A 17,971-nucleotide genomic window follows, 5' to 3' on the forward strand; every position below is an offset into this window, starting at 1 on the left:
GAGGTTTGCAGCAAATTGGCACAGGGCTATTCAGATGTTAACACATTATTTGAACAGTTATCTTAATTGCACAAAATGTCTCTCAGTTGCTCCTAATAAGACATTCATATCTCAAATGGTTGGTAATGACTTTGGGCCATCCTGTTAAAACTCTGAAACTTCTGCTGTCCATTTATACAGAATATTTATGATATCTGACGTATGTTTGTCACATGTGTGTCGAGTTTTGGCTACTTAGTATGTTTTCTTATTTGAGTTTGCAGCTTTTTAAACTTTGAAAGCACAAACTCTCTGAGCCATTCATAAACATTTCACAGATTGCAGAGCGTGCTGTGATATGATCAGAGCCTGAAGCAACCAGTCTGTAATTTCAGCCTCGCCCGCCGCACACTTACAAGAAGCTCATTAAGATTAGCATTGTTGTCCTGGCAGCCCAGCATCATTGCAACATCTTGACACACACACACACACACACACACACACACACACACACACACACAGTGAAATAGAGGAGACGAGATGTTTTTTTCCCCCAAAACATTTAATAGTTTGTAGCTGCAGCAACATATTAGCAAAGCCTCTAGTCTCACTAAAAAGGTCTTTTTGTAGTTAAAGAGTTAAGATCGAGTTAAGTTGGAGTTTGACTGAAATCTCCGTGCACGCTTGGACTTCCAAAAGGTTTCTTGTCTTCACTTCACTGGATTCACTGTGTTTTTGCTCTGTTGTTTTAAGAGGTCTGTATGGTTGTTTATCAGCGGGGGTCCAAAAAGGTAGAAGCTGTCAAATATATTTAGAAGTTTAAGTTTATTTTATTTTAAATTCCATACCTTGGCTCTTTTCTGCACTCTATTAGCCTGCCCTCAGATCTTCAGTGTGTATGATTTGTGCTTCTTAATTTTCGTCGGACTCAAGGAGCTTGCAGATATTTGACCTTGTTGTCTATATTTGACACGTCTTTCCCCTTCAGCGCCTGCTTGGAGAAACGCCTGAGGGGTTTCTGTCATATTTAAGTCCTACTTACAGAACAAAATGACTGTGTGTGGATCAGACAGTAGTGACTGAGACTGACTGTTAAAAGCCGTTATTAAGGGTACGGGGAGGTCGTGTGTCCTCTTTGTGTGGCAGAGAGTTGGGATTTTGAACGGTCGCTGTATATGAACCATATTTGGTTGCTTTTGTTTGATCCTCATCATCTCACTTCACCTTAATGTCCCCCCGAATCTTCTCATTAAAATGCAGTAAAGACCAAATGAAGATGCCTTTTGTATGCTTTCTGTCAGAGAGAAATTCCATATGGCCCAGCTTTATAGAAAAAGAAATCCAAAAGGATAGCATTCGGCTACCAACCTCCACTGCAAAGCATTTCTTAGGTCAATGTTGTCTGCTACACGCAGGAATGCTGGACTAACTTTCATTCTGGTTTCTCTTAGTGAGTGTTGATACTCTGGCTTTTATTTTATTTTATTTATTTATCTATTGTGGATTCATCAAAGAAAAATTCAACTTTATTTGTTTAAATTCTGTGATCTGATTTAAAGATAAGATAAGATAAGATAAGATAAGATAAGATAAGATGACCTTTATTAGTCCCACAGGTGGGAAATTTGTTTTGTTACAGCAAAAGTGCAAAGTTATGTAGCAGAAATTAGAAAACACTGGAATGCAATAAAATACAATGAAATAAAATAAAATGCTATATGCAATAGAATAAAATACAAATACAAATACTATATACAACTGAGTAGGAAAATACAAAAATACAACTTTGTCAGAAGAAGAATTGCACATATAGCAGTCTTATTGCACATGTGTGGGTTTGTGTGTTTGATCAGCTGCAAAAGTCTTATTGTGGAGTCTGACAAGAACATACGAAGAAAGGCTTTAAAGCAACAGCATTTACTGAGAAGTGGGAAGAGCCGCACAACACAACCTATCATCCTTCATTCCTTATGCAGGAATCCACAATCATCAAACCAGTGATTTTACAGTTTTTTCCAATCGCTAACAAGCGCCTACCCATACTTCAGATACTTTTTCTAAACTCTTAACACAGACTCACACCTACAAAACACAATTGGCCAAATGGATAATTTTCTTCTCAAAAATACATTTTGTTAAATATATACTAACTCTTCATTTCAAAATAGAACACATCTTTCTCTGCACACACTAACTGTACAAAAACACTATAAATCTGACTCAAAATGAAATTAGTCTGTCAAAGAATAACACTTGTTTTCACTTCACAAGGTACATGCAGTCAATCAAAGTACACCAGGTTTCAAAATACTGGCTATTATTGACATTACAAAAACTGCATAGACTTTTATGTTTCAGTGTTACAGGTATTTGCATGCGAAACATGCAATCCACCATTTTGACACCAGAAATGTCTTGGTTGGTAACTGTATGTCCACATGTACAGTAATGTTCACATTCAAAAGCATTCCAGTAAAAAGCAAACAAGTTTTTGTTTCTTTACTGTTTACTACAGGAGGTACAGTAGAAACACGGTATGATAGGACAGAGAAAGTTTTACAGTATTGCTTACAGTGAACAAAATATCCATGAAACACACAAGAGCATTCTGAACAAAAAAACAACAGCAAAAAGCCAAGATAAAAAGGGGGGGAGGGGGAGGGGGGCTAAAAAAAGGCAAAAAATTTGCATCTAATCTCTGCGATCTTCAGGGTTAGGCCACATGTTTTCATCAACATCACATCTGATGTTATCCAAGTCGATGCACCTGGGATAAAACCGCCTGGTATGTCGGATCCACCCTTGGCAATCGTCAACTGTGATGTCCCTGGAGCCAGCATCCATGGCTTCAAGGAGGGACATCTGGTCATGTGGCTGATGGTCATAAACCTTCCACCTCCATGCAGAAAAGAACTCCTCTATGGGGTTGAGGAAAGGTGAATAGGGTGGAAGGAAGAGACTTACCAGTCTTGGGTGGACTTCAAACCATGTTGTTATTGCTTGCGAGTGATGGAAAGCCACATTGTCCCAGGTAATTACAAAGGTCCTCATGTTTTCACCCTCCTGACCCTGCTCTGGAACCAGGCGCTGGTGGAGATCATTGAGAAAGGCAAGCAAGCGCTCTGTATTATAGGGTCCAACCTGACATCTGTGAAGGAGTAATCCTGCATTTGCAATTGCTGCACACATGGTAATGCTTGCCCCTCTCTGTCCTGGCACATCAACTGTGGCCCTTTTTCCAATTACATTTCGTCCACGTCGACGCCTTTTGGCCAGATTGAATCCTGCCTCATCGATGTATATGAATTCATGAGGGGCCTGGTTGGCCTCCAATTCCATAACTCTCTGAAACAAAGTTTATGTAAGTCATGTTATTACTGTATACCATACTGTACTGTAACCTAGTATTGTGTAGGTTACCTACTTGCAAAGTGCAAAGCTTATAGAACTGGACATTGGATTGAATATACACTATACCTGGACATATTGTCGTCGTAGCTCCTTGACCCTCTCACTGTTCCTCTCAAAGGGAACAGTGTAGAGCTGCTTCATCCACACTCTGTGTTTGGACAATGTCCGCGTAATGGTTGTGAGGCTGATTCTATCGATATTGTCAAATATCTCATGGTCCGCCACAATTCTAGTTTGAATTTCACGCAGTTTTATTGCATTATTTGCAGCAACCATTTCTACAATGGCAAGCTCCTGATCATTACTGAGGAGCTTTCCTCTTCCCCCAGAGGGTGGAAGACGTTGCATTCTTTAGAAAGACAAAAAATTCAACATATGCATTACTGTATGACCATATTGACATGTCAAGTGAGAATAGAAACAATCCATGTAAAATGCAATACTTACCTGTTGGTTTGTTGAAAGATGCGTATAATGGAGGCAACCGTTGACCGCCTCAAATTGGGCTGCACTCTTTCACCAGCCTCTCTTAGTGAAAGACCATGGTTGATTACATGGTCAATGATAGTGGCACGAATTTCATCACTGACTACTGTTCTTGCAGCCCTTGGAATGCCACCACCACGCATTCTTACACCTCTACCTTGCCCTCTCCTTGGGCCTGCTCTTCTCCCTGGGCCCCTTGCTCTTACTCTTCCTCGACCAGACATTACAGTGTTTGTCTTTTTTTTGTTTCCAAAAACATCACTCCTCAAGGTCTTGCCTTATAAACCCCACTGAGTCTAAGCCAGAATGGAATAAGCTGTGGTTGGCCCAATTTACCCAACATAAATCAGCTGTGTGTCAATTATTCAATTGTTTGTTTATTATCAGCTGAGATATATTTTTGATATTGATATTGTTTTTGTACTGATATCATTGCAGAAGCAGAGGTTTTTATACTGTATCTAAGGTTTGGAATATTGTTTTTGCTATTGTGGGATGTTGTGTGTTAACATTCGTAAATACTACAAACACAGTCCATAATTTTGTTGGGAGGTATAGCTTGTCTGTTAAGGAAATGTAAGCATTGTGGAAATGTGTTCACTGACTGCATATTGGGTGAACACGACATGAAATGTGTGAATGGTATGGCCACAACAGACCGATGCTGTGCTAATTGTGTTTAGAGTTTTGCAAATGTGACAACTGTTTGGACAAACGCTTGTTAGCGACTGAAAAAAACTGTAATAGGAAATTACACTTTTCTATACATTTATTATATTTCCTCCAACAATGTTTTTAAGTGCTGGAAAAGACGAGAAAGACACATAATGAGATGCAGAAAATGGTCCAGTCAGTGAGAAATGAAACAAAGATTTACGCTCTCGTGGAATTTAACCTGCCGTTCTCAGGTTTCTCTGCCGCTGTGATTTTTACTGTGGCACACTGACGTCCTCTAATGGTTCTTTATCCTGTTTGAATTTTTGTTATTTTTGTTATTCATCTATAAAATATGTTTCCTGTGATTTGTTATATACTAATACATACTCGGTGCTCAGAGCTGTTTGACCTGTTTGTGTTGTTGGCTGTGACATGAAAATGATATCATTCTTTGTAGGTGGGAAAAAATTGCTAGGTGGTTGCTAGGTAACATGATGACTGTATAATATATATCGTATATATCATATAGTTCGGCTTTTGTTCATGTGAGTGAGACGTTATTGCTGTGACACTGAGACGATGGAATGCTTTCATAAGATCAGGTCATTTTAGCCCATTGCTGGGTGGCTGCCAGGCACCCTGATGGCGTCATAATATCTCATACATACAAGCGAAGTTTTGTGGATATAAATGAGACTGTGGTGAAAAAATAAGGCAATGCTTTTAAAGGTGTTATAAATGCATAACAGCTAAAAACAAGTCATTGTTGTGTTGCTAGGTTGTTGCCATGCAGCCTGATGGCGTCATGATCTCGTTTGCATAACTGAAGTTTTGAAGATATAAATGTGAAATAAAAATGATACTATCATACCACCGATGCAGACAGTGTCGACTCTATGTGCCAAATACTGAAGGTAAAAACTGGGTGGGTTTTACAATGCCTTAAAATAACACACACACACAGAAACACACACACACACAGAAACACACACACACAAAAACACACAGACACACACACAGAAACACACACACACACACATAGAAACACACACACACACAAACACACACACAGAAACACACACACACACACATAGAAACACACACACACACAAACACACACACAGAAACACACACACACAGAAACACACACACACACACACAGAAACACACACACACAGAAACACACACACACACACAGAAACACACACACACAGAAACACACACACACACACACACACAGAAACACACACACACAGAAACACACAGACACAAACACACACAGAAACACACACACAGAAACACACACACACACAGAAACACACACACACAAACACACACAGACACACACAGACACAGAAACACACACACAGAAACACACACACACACACAGAAACACACACACACAGAAACACACACACAAACACACACAGACACACACAGACACAGAAACACACACACACACAGAAACACACACACACAGAAACACACACACAAACACACACAGACACACACAGACACAGAAACACACACACACACAGAAACACACACACACACACACAGAAACACACACACATAGAAACACACACACACACAAACACACACACAGAAACACACACACACAGAAACACACACACACACAGAAACACACACACACAAACACACACAGACACACACAGACACACACAGACACAGAAACACACACACACACACAGAAACACACACACACAGAAACACACACAGACACACACAGACACAGAAACACACACACAGAAACACACACACACACACAGAAACACACACACACAGAAACACACACACAAACACACACAGACACACACAGACACAGAAACACACACACAGAAACACACACACACACACAGAAACACACACACACACACACACACACAGAAACACACACACAAACACACACAGACACACACAGACACAGAAACACACACACAGAAACACACACACACACACACACACACAGAAACACACACACACACACACAGAAACACACACACACAGACACACACAGACACAGAAACACACACACAGAAACACACACACACACACACACAGAAACACACACACACACAGAAACACACACACACAGAAACACACACACACAGAAACACACAGACACAGAAACACACACACAGAAACACACACACACACACACACAGAAACACACACACACACACACAGAAACACACACACAGAAACACACACACACAGAAACACACACACACACACACAGAAACACACACACACAGAAACACACACACACACACACACAGAAACACACACACACAGAAACACACACACACACACACACACACAGAAACACACACACACACACAGAAACACACACACACAGAAACACACACACACACACACAGAAACACACACACACACACACACACACACAGAAACACACACACACAGAAACACACACACACACACACACAGAAACACACACACACAGAAACACACACACACACACACACAGAAACACACACACACAGAAACACACACACACACACACAGAAACATGCAGGTATAGGCCTGTGTGAACAAAACTTTTCTGAGTCTGTACTTGAATGTCGGCACAGATGCTGTTCCCAGGTCAGCAGGCAAACGACCACAGTAGCTGAAAGCACCCTCAGCATACTTGCATCTGGTTATAGGAACATTTAACAGACAGTAAAATTTAGAACAGGATCTTGTGAGATGGTAAGTATCATGCAGGCACTGGGTGGAGATTTCCTGAAAGACTACCAGAGAAAAGAAAACACGTCGGTGTCAAATCTGAGACATTTTTGCTCCTATTTTTCTTAAATGAAACTTTGAGATTTTCTTTTCAAACTTGTTTCTGTCTTTCTTTTAGTTTGTCCATAAGGAAATGGAAAATCCAGACAGAGATGGTGGAGGGGTGAGCTGGAGACTCAGCGAAGTGGTTCTATTTACTACCAGGAGGAGACTGGCTTTGGAGCAAGTGCTATAAGTCTACCTGTTAAAGTGGCTCTGAATATTGTGGGTAGCAGATTCCATGAGGATGTACCAACACTCCAGCCAAGGACGATGAACGAAAGAAAGAGAAAGCGATGTTGGAGAACTGAACACAAAAGCAGAGCAAAACTGGGCATGGTTACCACCACAAGGGCAACGATGGCAGAGAAACTAGGCCTTAAATCCACAGAGGTAACGAGCAGATGAGAAAGAGGTGTGACGGATGAATTCAGGAACCACAGGAACATCTCCACACATGTTCGTGGCCGAGGCGTCCTTCTCCAACAGAGAGAGGGACAAAGAAGGAGGGAGAGAGAGAGGGCCTGCCAGGACAGATGCATTGCTTTTATAGGTGCAAAAATGCTAAAAACAGGCCATTTTATCCTGTTGCAGGGTGGTTGCCGGGCAACATAAAGGCATCATAATATCTGAGATGGGTACGAATCTTCAGGGGCCTGAAATGTACCTGTGTGCCAAGTTTGATTGCTCAACACCTGATTGTCTGGGAGGAGTTAGCAGCTGAAGGAACAAACCGGCAGTTTGGATCATTAATCTTTTTGTCAAGAGCAGTTTTTCTGACTCTCTTTTTTATCCCTTCATCTGCACAACAACAAATCTTTAAGAGCGAGAGAAGAAGAAATCTGTGGAGTCAAACATCTTGCTGACACTCCAGTGGCAGCAGTCAGAGACAGCCACAGTTCAGCAGTCAGGCTGACATGTTTGGTCCATATCAGAAATTGTCTAGCAAGGCCTTCTGACTCTGCATCACTGGTGCCACAGTCACAGCTCATTAGTTTGGATTATGGAGATCTGCCAGGAACCAACTCATTTTCACTGATGTAATATGCCTGCAAATACAATACTGAGAGAAATGCCAACACTTATTATGAAGACTCTCTACTCAAGATGCCTTTTTATCATTCAGCTCTCCATAGAAGAAGGTTATGTTTGTGTAAGACTGATTACGACTTTAGAGCATAAACCAGCATCATTGTAGCAAATGTTTTTGCACCATGAGAGTGCGAGTGGAGAGAAGGTTAATAAAAAATACTTTTAAAGAGCAATGTTAGCCGTAACAGATGTCTCACTAAAGATCTATGGCAAAGATTTTTCATTTTATAGTTGAGTGAATAGTTATGGAGCACACATTAAATCGATATGCAAAGACTGTGCTCACACTCAAGGGTCTTTGTTATGTGGGTTTCATGTTTAGCATTAAGGTACTTTCACCAGTAAATCTAGTGCTTTATTAAACTGTTGAATATGATGGTAGCTGTTATGATGGAAAAGGCAGACTGTTTTATTATAACCCAAACTCTGACCTGCAGTGTTTCAACAAGTGATGGGAGGAAGATGCTCACAGCGGAGGTAGCTGGTATAACCCTCTGGGTACTGTTGCTCCACCTGTAGTTTCACTGGGGTTTCTGCTGCTGTTGCTGTTTAGACCCCAGGCTGTCTCCTCATGTTAACTAAGCTTAGTGCAAAATAATACATATTAGATGTAGCAGACACTATAACATGTTCATAAGATAAGAGACGTCATTTGTTCAAGAGTTTGTTTTATTTGGGGGTCAAATCTAAAGCGGACGTATAGTGCTGCATTCCAGGAGTGAAGTAAAGAAAGGCAGGTCGATCCATTTATCCATCACTTGCACCACAGCACAGGCACACGCTGCGTGATGCTGTGGTCCATCTAGGAATGCAGCATAATGCTTTTCCTGTTTTTCTATCATATATTGTACAGAGCTTTATTTTATATTTTGTTTTTTGTTTGATCTCAAAGAGAGTGATTGTCCTTTATTCGGTCATCTCAGGCACATATCTGTGGCTGTGAGCGCAGAACTCACACCCAGCTCAAATAAGTCAAGTTAAAGGACGAGAAGATAAGATAAGATGGCTTTTTTCAGGCATACTTATATATACTATATAATATAATATATACTACTAATAGGTCTACTAATGTACATAAAGGGCTGTTCAAGTGACCCATGACAAGTGATGCTGTGCAGAGCTACAACACTGAGGAGGAGCTGTGGTTGTTTCCAGAGATCAGCTTTGTTATTAACCCTTTCACTCATAGTGGCCTCTACAGGGCACAGCTACTCAAAGGCTGTGATCTTGTATTTGTGTCAGTGTTGATGGTACACTTGCACATAAACCACTACATTGGACACTGTGTCACTCCATACCTGCCAGCCACTGGTCGTTTAATGTTACTATAGATGTCAAGGACCCAGGGTTCATGAGCAGTCTATGGACTTGTTTATTTTTGATGGTGTGTGTGTGTGTGTGTGTGTGTGTGTGTGTGCTGGTGTATCCGGTAGGCTGGTTTACAGGGACCATCAGGCCTGGTGAGTGTGCCTTGCCAGGTGACTGACCACACCCAAGGATGATGATACACACCTGCAGCTGATCAGCCTCGTCGGGGAGCTACTTAGCGGTGTGGTTGAGCTCTCCTCGACGCTGGATCGTTGCGTGAGACTCCCCGTCAGTTTCCCTGCTAGCAAGTTCAGTGAGAGTGGAAACGAGAGGGCAGCTAGCACGGTGTGCACGGACACTAGGGAGCAACACTTTTGTTGTTGTGTATGATTTACTTCACTGTAAATAAACGCAATACTTTCATCACACGAAGTCCAGCGTTTGGGTCGTACTTCCCACATCCCCACGGTCTGCCATCGCACAACGTGACAATAGAGTTATGACAGGGTTAATGTCATGTATGAAAACGATGGTTTATAACATGCAAACATAATGTTCTGCAGTTTATGTTGTGCTGGCCTTCTAAGAATGGGTCTCAGAGACACTTTAGTCAATTTGTTCCTTCGTAGGCCAAACATAAGGGGCACCGAATTTCAATATTGCTGCTGAGTGGTTGATTCCCTTGCTTGTGCAGGGGTACAGAACTCAGACAGGCAGGGCGAGATGCGAGACGGGGGAACACAATTGGTCAGGTTCAGACTTTATAGAGCAGCTTTTGTTTTGGGCTTGCTTTAGTTGCTCAGTGACCACTGATTTTCTGCCAGAGCCCATCACATTCAATAGGCTCCAGCTCGCCCCTCCTCCCAGATAACGACAGAAAGCATTTCTCAGGGCTTTTAAACACTTCTTGGAGACTTATCTATCGCCCTGATGGCCTGTCCACACTAATCCATTTCAGCTCTGCACCTCCCTTACCTTCTTATTGATAAAGTGGTACTATTTTATTAGACTTGAAGCTGACAGAATAGCTCTTAAGGGAAATATCTTTTTTTAATGGGTTTGGAGGGCACAGAAAAGCTATTTGAATTATATGAGCTTTTATTTCATAAACTCAACATCCTCCCTGGTAGTTCCCAAATATCAGTCAAGGCATACAGCATTTTAATAGTCTGTAATAAAATTCTTGTTTAAGTTAATGTATCATTAAATTGAAATAGAATGGGTTATGCGGTGTAATTTTCTCTGTTGTGCTGAAGGAGCCCAGACTGCTATCAGATCCTGTGTGTGTGTGTGTGTGTGTGTGTGTGTGTGTGTGTGTTGAGTGGGTTTATTGACACTTAGCCAGAGACGAATAATTGGACTTCTGAAGAGAAACCAGAGAGAAGCAGACAGAGAGAAAGACGGCGGAGAGAGATAGAGGGTCTAATCTTTGGGATGTCAACCCAATGCCAGATGAAATCCACCACTGCTTTGATGAGGAAATGCCTCGAGGTGCAGATCTAATAGATGGGATTGGGAGAGGGATAGCTCCAATCTACAGGTCAGTCCTGTTCAGGGTTCTCCAACACTGAAATGACGAGTGGATTATTAGAGCTGGAGGCTGGTGAGAGGTGTTTAGGCAAAGTTTGAGCCAATAAATCAAAGAAATACACACAAGGCTTGTCACATGAAGGGGGTTGGGTCACAGCCAAGAAAGATGGAGGCTGGATGAGTACGGAGAGTACATCCAGGGCCGGCATTTGGCTGTCTTTAAGGAGTTAATGCTGTTATCTTAGGGAGTGTACCTGTCACTAATCTGATTGTGGCGCTTTCATTCTCTTCACGGAAGATTGATGTTGAATAATGAAAGGTGGTGGTGCCCAGACAAAGCACAAGGCCACGGGGATTAGTTCCCATCCACGAGGCATTGATTTGGTTTTAATGCCCACAAATATTGATGGACTGAGAGTGGAGGAGCCAAAATACAGGGCTGGGTTTCCCAGAGCTGCGGCTCTGTTTTACCCCCTCAGGAATCCGTGGTGTTGTTGCACCACAAAGGAAGAACAGTCATCCCGCCTTTGAATAAATAAGATGTTATTACAATTCCACTCAGACAAGCGTCTACTGTGCGCCCCATTATGTCAACTGCTTGCTGATTGTGGGTGGCCTTGCCTGGCTCCAGAGGACTTGGTGAGCTGCCATGTTTGCACACTTACTGGCAGCAAAGTAGGCACCGAGGGGCTAAGGGTCTTTGATGATCAGTGGGGTAAAAAAGAGAGAGAAAGCCCTCTGGAGGAATGACTTCCATCCTTTCTCTCTGTATCTTTCTATCTCTATCAATTTCTCTTGTTATGATGACGCATAGCAGCCAGCAACACAGAACACACTGAATCATAGAGGAGAGCTCTGAACTCAATTGCATGCCATACAAAAGAGGTTTTGTATTCATTGAGTGTGAGCAAGCTGCACATCAAAAGTCCTCATTCAGATCATTCATTCACACAATCTGCCCGCAGGCCATGCTTCGTTGTACTTGTTTATGCACTACCTGTGAGCGCTTATGTGTGTGAACTAGAATTTGTGTGTTTCTGTACGTGTGTGTGTGTGTGTGTGATGCTGTTTCTCAGCTTCTATATCTTAGCATCTGTCTGTTGGCTGGAAGGAAGGAAAAACTGTCAGCCTGTCAGAGGAAAACGGGCAGACATCGAATAAGGGCGCAGTGCAGGTCGCTCTGCGAGAAAATCTGAAGCAGCAGCGTCCTTGAATCCCGGCATTCCCCTCACGTCGTCCTGCTCTTCCCCAGAGCCAGTTCAACCTAGATATCGCATAATACGTCCGGGCAAACGGCTGCGACGGCAGGCCGCAGAGCAAAGAGCCGTTAAAGCTGTGAGGAAATTGCTCATTACCGTGGACTTGACCAAACAGGTATAATGTTAGCCTCAGCCATTTCCTGTTTACCTCATGTGGCATCATCGCTGAGTGATGAGCTGATTGAGTTGCAGCTGTAATGGCAGACGCCCGTCAGTCTCACTGACTCTGATGGATGGGATCAGGCCCTCCGCCGACATGTGAGGCGTTATAGAAGTGCCCCTATTTCATCCACCCACTAAACAAATGAGTCAGTTTAACTGAAAGTTAAACACACAGAGTGTGTGTGTGTGTGTGTGTGTGTGTGTGTGTGTGTGTTTGGGGGGCGGGGTCATTTATTAAACAAAGGATTAGCACAAGTTTTTTTCCAAGATTTTTCTTCAGTTGTAAGTCTTTACTTTACTTTAAGTAAAGTTACTTTCAGTGTAAATGATGGATGCTTGAATGTCGTCAGTAGGTTGTTTCATGATTTCCAGATTAAAGTGTCGTAACATCAGACAATTATTGGACCCACTGGATGAATCCAAATAATTTTTGTTCTCACCTCAACTTCCCTTCACTCTACATTAACATCACGAGGTCAGTAAAGCACATCACTCAGTATAACAAACATTACAACGTTCCTTGTCCTACTCAGCTGCACATGATCTCACTTTCTATATTAAAGGGAATAACATTAAAAACAGTCAAATACACATATACTGATCTTTATCTCTTTATCATTCTATTCTTATGCAAGAGCTAGAAATGAATCTGTCTCCTTGTACTGTGGCTGTTCCAAGAATAACGTCATTTCAAGGCCAATACGAGGGATGGGAATCGAGAACGTTCCCAGTTGTTCAATCCCTTGGACTTGTTAGTCTGCTTGTCTATCACTTCTGCTTATTGGTTCCACTTGTACTTGCACTGCAATCAGCTGGTTTCATTTGGTGTGCTGGAGGAGGAAAATAGCGGCGTAGTCTACAGCGTTGTTACAGACATCACTGTTAAAGGGGCAGGAGCGTGATGATGGAACAGAAATAATCGTGTTATGCTTCAAACACAACTTTAGCTGATCACAACAAAGAAGGGGGATACGCCCAACACGCACAAACATTTGAGGCACAGCACACAATTCATTTGCAGGAATGCGATGTCTTTGATATGCTGCTTAGTGACGGTGCTGTCTCTCAAAGCTGACAAGTGAATCGATAAGGAACTGAATCAATAAGTGAGACCAACAATGGAATTGGAATCGCTGAATTCTTATCAATTCCCATCCGTAAAGATGTACCCGCAGTATCAGCCGTTCACCGTGGTGTTAGCTTTTAGCTTCGTGCTACTGCACCTAACAGCAGCCTCACAGAGCTCCAGGCACGACTGTTCGTTCAGTGTTGTCAGTGAATTATTCAGTTTTTAAAATTGTCTCTGAGTAAAAGGACTGACTGCTGACAGTGATAATCACAGCAGTGTTAGACTTTAGCATGTGATAACAAAGTCTGTCTTCCACAGCACTTCTTCACCAGCTCTACTCTAAAATAATACTGTGCTTCAAGTGTGTCTAAAAAGGGTCAAATTGTGCTCGTTGCTGTTGTGTTGAGTGAAAGCAACATTGTGCAGCTCCAGCAGCGTTGAGGCAGTTAATGCTGTCAAATAGCAGGTCCGCTAATGAGAGTCTGTGGTTCAACATGACAGCAAACTTTGACTCGGTCTCCTGACATCCCCTCTGCTAAGGATGCCTTGAAATAATGAAAGCCTTATCTGACATCAAGGAGGAGAAAAGCACTAGCCGCACTGATATCGAATTTGTTTGAAGATAAAGTTTCCCTGCGGACCAACTGTAGGAACAAAAACGTCCTTCCATTCTGATTCAAAATGCTTTCTGTCTTCTCCCTCATCTGTGGCAGCCTTGTTCATTTTGTTCTTCACAGATAAGAGGGCATTCATCCTTTGTCTTTGTAGAGTAATAAAATGATTAAGTCAATTAAAAGCCAGCCAAGTTTCTCTGTGTGGAAAAGCTTCTGTCACATTAAATTATCAAGCCTTAGTGTTCTCTCTTCTCTCGCACAAGCACACACTTTGTTCATTTTGCTGTATTCATTTGTCAAAGCACAAGAGGACACCATGTCTAACACTCACTCGTGAAGCGATACACGAGAAGAGAGAGGGAAGTCTACTTTGACCTTTAATCTGTCCTGTAAAAGAAAAGAAAAAAATTCTAAATATAGCAACACAGAGCTATGACCTTGTGTTTAAGCCGAGATAGGTTGATTTTATCAGTGATAGCAGGGAAAAACACAGCAGCTACTTCAGGAGGCAACGCATGGGAAACAAATTGGTATGTTCCAAAAAAGAACATGTCATTTTTGCAAAGGTCATCATCAGCCTACAACTATGTAAAGGTCTGCCATCCTGCGCGTGTGTGCGTGCCTGCTTTGGTTCAATGACAGAGACGAGGCTGGAAGCCATCACTCCAGATGACAGCAAAAACCATCTGTCCTCCTGCTCATCATTAACCCTGCTGGCAGCGTCCCGGCCGCTGTGCTGACACAGTTAGAGGAGAGATATGGATGAGGTTTCCCGCTGAAGAGTTGACATATCCCAGCGCAGACGGTCAATTCCATCAGTGCTCGGCGCATTTTTGTCAAAAACGGCAACAGAATGATTTTTGACATTTGGTTTTCTTAAAAACTGCTTCAGTGCTTCTGTTTTTACAGAACCTGTTCAGGCTGGAGCCAATCGTGATGTTTCTGTCAGGAATGATGAGCATGTTCCACCATGCTGTGGAAAGTCAAGTCATTCAAATGCGTTTGATCGCCATATGCTGTGATTGCACATTTGCAAAGTAACTATAATCGTCTGTACATCTAAACAGTATCCAAGCCCTGCTTATTCACACAGTTAGTGTTCATACATTAGCACAGTATTTGCATCACACAGCGGCTCAACATGTGACTGAAGTGCAGACTTTCAACTTGAATTCAAAGAGTTTTGCAAAAGTATTTTAGTTTTAAGTCGAGCCATCTTTTGCACATAGTCCACCATTTTCAGAGGCTCAGCAAGAATTCAAAGTAATTTTTATTATAAGGATTGTTTTTTAATGCCTGGGTGAAAATCGACTCCTAGATTCACACGTCGTCACAAAATGCTGTTTCCTCCCCTCAGATGCTCTGCTCGGCCTCAACTGCTGCTTGCTTGTGGGTCTCTCTGCACTCAGTTTTGCATTCAGTAACTAAAAGTTTTCGATCACTGAAATTTTTAAAAACTCAATTTTTGCGTTGATGTGTGGACGAGGAAAACGGAGATTTACTCACGCAACGTCAAAGGTGTGCGCCTTTTTTGACGTGACGCTGTGCGCCACGTTATTGTTTACATGAGATTAATTTCTACAATGGTGGACAGAAACAAAATACTGTTGCTGTTAATCTGACTATCTGCAGTTTTTACACACTTACACAGTTACTGTCCTTCCTAAAGACAGAGGCATCAGAGGGAACTTCTCCATTCAACACAGACGCTCTCACAACCTAAATCCCGACGCTGACGTCATCGACGGTTTTGAATAAATTTAATTTTTTTAAATTAAAATGTATTCATGCTGTATGCATTTAGTTCACTGTTAAGTTGTGAGTCTACACCAGCCCAAATACTGTTCTGGTTATTAACATTTGAAATGATGAAGGCACTTGAAAAGAAACCCAAAATTAGCTTCCTTTCTAGAAAAACACAAAAACTTTTCAGACGTACTTCAGGTTTGCATAACACCCTGTTGACTCTTTCCCTCCCGGGGACTTCTCCCAGACTTCTGATTGGCCACCATTTCTACACGGCTAGGATTTGGCATGTTCTTGACAATGTTTGACTGCATTTTTGGCGTTTACATGCGGACAGAGATATTTTTCAAAACTGCACGTGTGGACAGGATTTTTAAAAAAACGAAAATGGAAAATCGCCCGTGTACGTGTGGACGTAGCCTTAGTTTGGCTTAATGATGGCCTCCTCCTTGCATTGAAGCTAAAAGCTTCGTACTGTGCAGACACAAATGTATGTACAGAGTGATGAAGGAGCTAAACAATATGAAACTAATAAATGTTACAATGTAAGCATGTTGCCTTGAACAGAAATCACTTTGCATACAAAGCTTTATGGTAACTCGTGTGATCTGATCTAGTTCCAAACATCAAAGTGACAGATCATACGTGTCCTCCATGTATCCAAGTACTTGTTTTTCAATGAAGCCAATACTCGACAGAAGTGCGTTGCTAGATTCAGAAGTTATAAAGGCAGTAAGATGAGAGGCAAAGACTAATTATTCAGGTTTGGAGTGGTGTATTTCTCAGCCTACACAGCAGAACACATTGAGGCGTTTAGAGAAGAAGCTGCGCCTCTTTTATCCTGCTTAAAAAAGCTGACGCATAAATATTTATGACTTTATTCTTTTATCTGAAGCAGTTATGTGATATTAATGAAGAAAATGTTTCCACAGAAATCGGCTTCATCAGAGGATAAAGTGGATTAGTCTAGTAAAAAGATTTTCATTGACCATTTCAATTTTCAGAATCTACAAGCTGACAAATTAATTTACAAAGTGGGAATTTAAACGAGAGCTTCTCCTCGCTTTTATATTTCTTTTGTTTTTATCAAGTGGAACGAGCTCATTGCTTTTTTTCTGTAAATGTCTGAAGTTTAGTAACACAAAGGAAATCTACCTGCCATCGATGGCACCCAAGCAAATTGCATCGAATATGGTTTTTCTATTAAGACTCCAGGGTTTTATAAAGAGCTGAACCTAATAGGACACAGATGAGTTTGGGGCAGACACGTAAGCTAACCAAAACCCTTTAAGTGACATTATTCAGAGCATCTTACTCTGAGAGCCCAAACCTGCACCATGGCAGCTCGCTCTCTGGCCAATAGGGAACAGCGGTGTATTTTGGAGCTCTTCTTCTTCCTCCTCGCTGTCGCCAAGTGCCGTCTCATACAGGATCATCTTTGTTATTGAGGTTTTCTCTCTGATTCTTTACCTTACAATGTAAATCAACTGTTGAATGGAAGAGAATCCCACTAAGCAGATCTCTACTCCATCTGTGGCGTGGGCCAGTTCCTCATGATGCAAACAACAAACAGCCTCCAATATCTTGCAGATTGCACCAATTAGAGAAACGAGTCCCACTGAAAGTGATATGAATTCTCTACAGGAAGGCTCGATGATGATTCAGAGTGTGCGCTAACACGGCACATCAGCACATTTACTGTTTAAAGGTTTTCAGGGCACAAATACGGTTTGACTTTCAGAACATATTGTTGTCTTGTTTCAGTAAACTGCAATTTGCTAATCTTTTGAGACATGAAATAGAAAATCTATTAACACATCCAGCTTCATGTTAATATCACTCACTCC

General features: G+C 41.8%; 1 protein-coding gene across 1 annotated transcript; it reads right to left on the bottom strand.

Moving 5' to 3' along the window:
- Positions 1-1,988: 1,988 nt before the first annotated feature.
- On the bottom strand, positions 1,989-4,019 carry LOC112848074 (uncharacterized). The gene is made up of 3 exons (XM_025911064.1): positions 3,838-4,019; positions 3,457-3,538; positions 1,989-3,324 (listed from the first exon to the last, which is right to left on the bottom strand). Exons 1-3 carry the CDS (start codon positions 4,017-4,019, stop codon positions 2,671-2,673), a joined length of 918 nt encoding a protein of 305 aa, XP_025766849.1. The 3' UTR covers positions 1,989-2,670.
- Positions 4,020-17,971: the final 13,952 nt, after the last annotated feature.

Source organism: Oreochromis niloticus, linkage group LG10 (assembly GCF_001858045.2).
Source record: "Oreochromis niloticus isolate F11D_XX linkage group LG10, O_niloticus_UMD_NMBU, whole genome shotgun sequence".
In the NCBI taxonomy this organism is placed as follows: domain Eukaryota; kingdom Metazoa; phylum Chordata; class Actinopteri; order Cichliformes; family Cichlidae; genus Oreochromis; species Oreochromis niloticus.

What these genes read in the sequence shown, in the direction of transcription:
- LOC112848074 (XM_025911064.1), bottom strand. Translation starts at nt 4,019, where the DNA reads ATGCGTGGTGGTGGCATTCCAAGGGCTGCAAGAACAGTAGTCAGTGAT. An exon ending in ATCTTTCAACAAACCAACAG is followed by an intron (nt 3,539 to 3,837) that starts GTAAGTATTGCA and finishes GTCCAAACACAG; the next exon opens with AGTGTGGATGAAGCAGCTCT. An exon ending in TACGACGACAATATGTCCAG is followed by an intron (nt 3,325 to 3,456) that starts GTATAGTGTATA and finishes ACTTTGTTTCAG; the next exon opens with AGAGTTATGGAATTGGAGGC.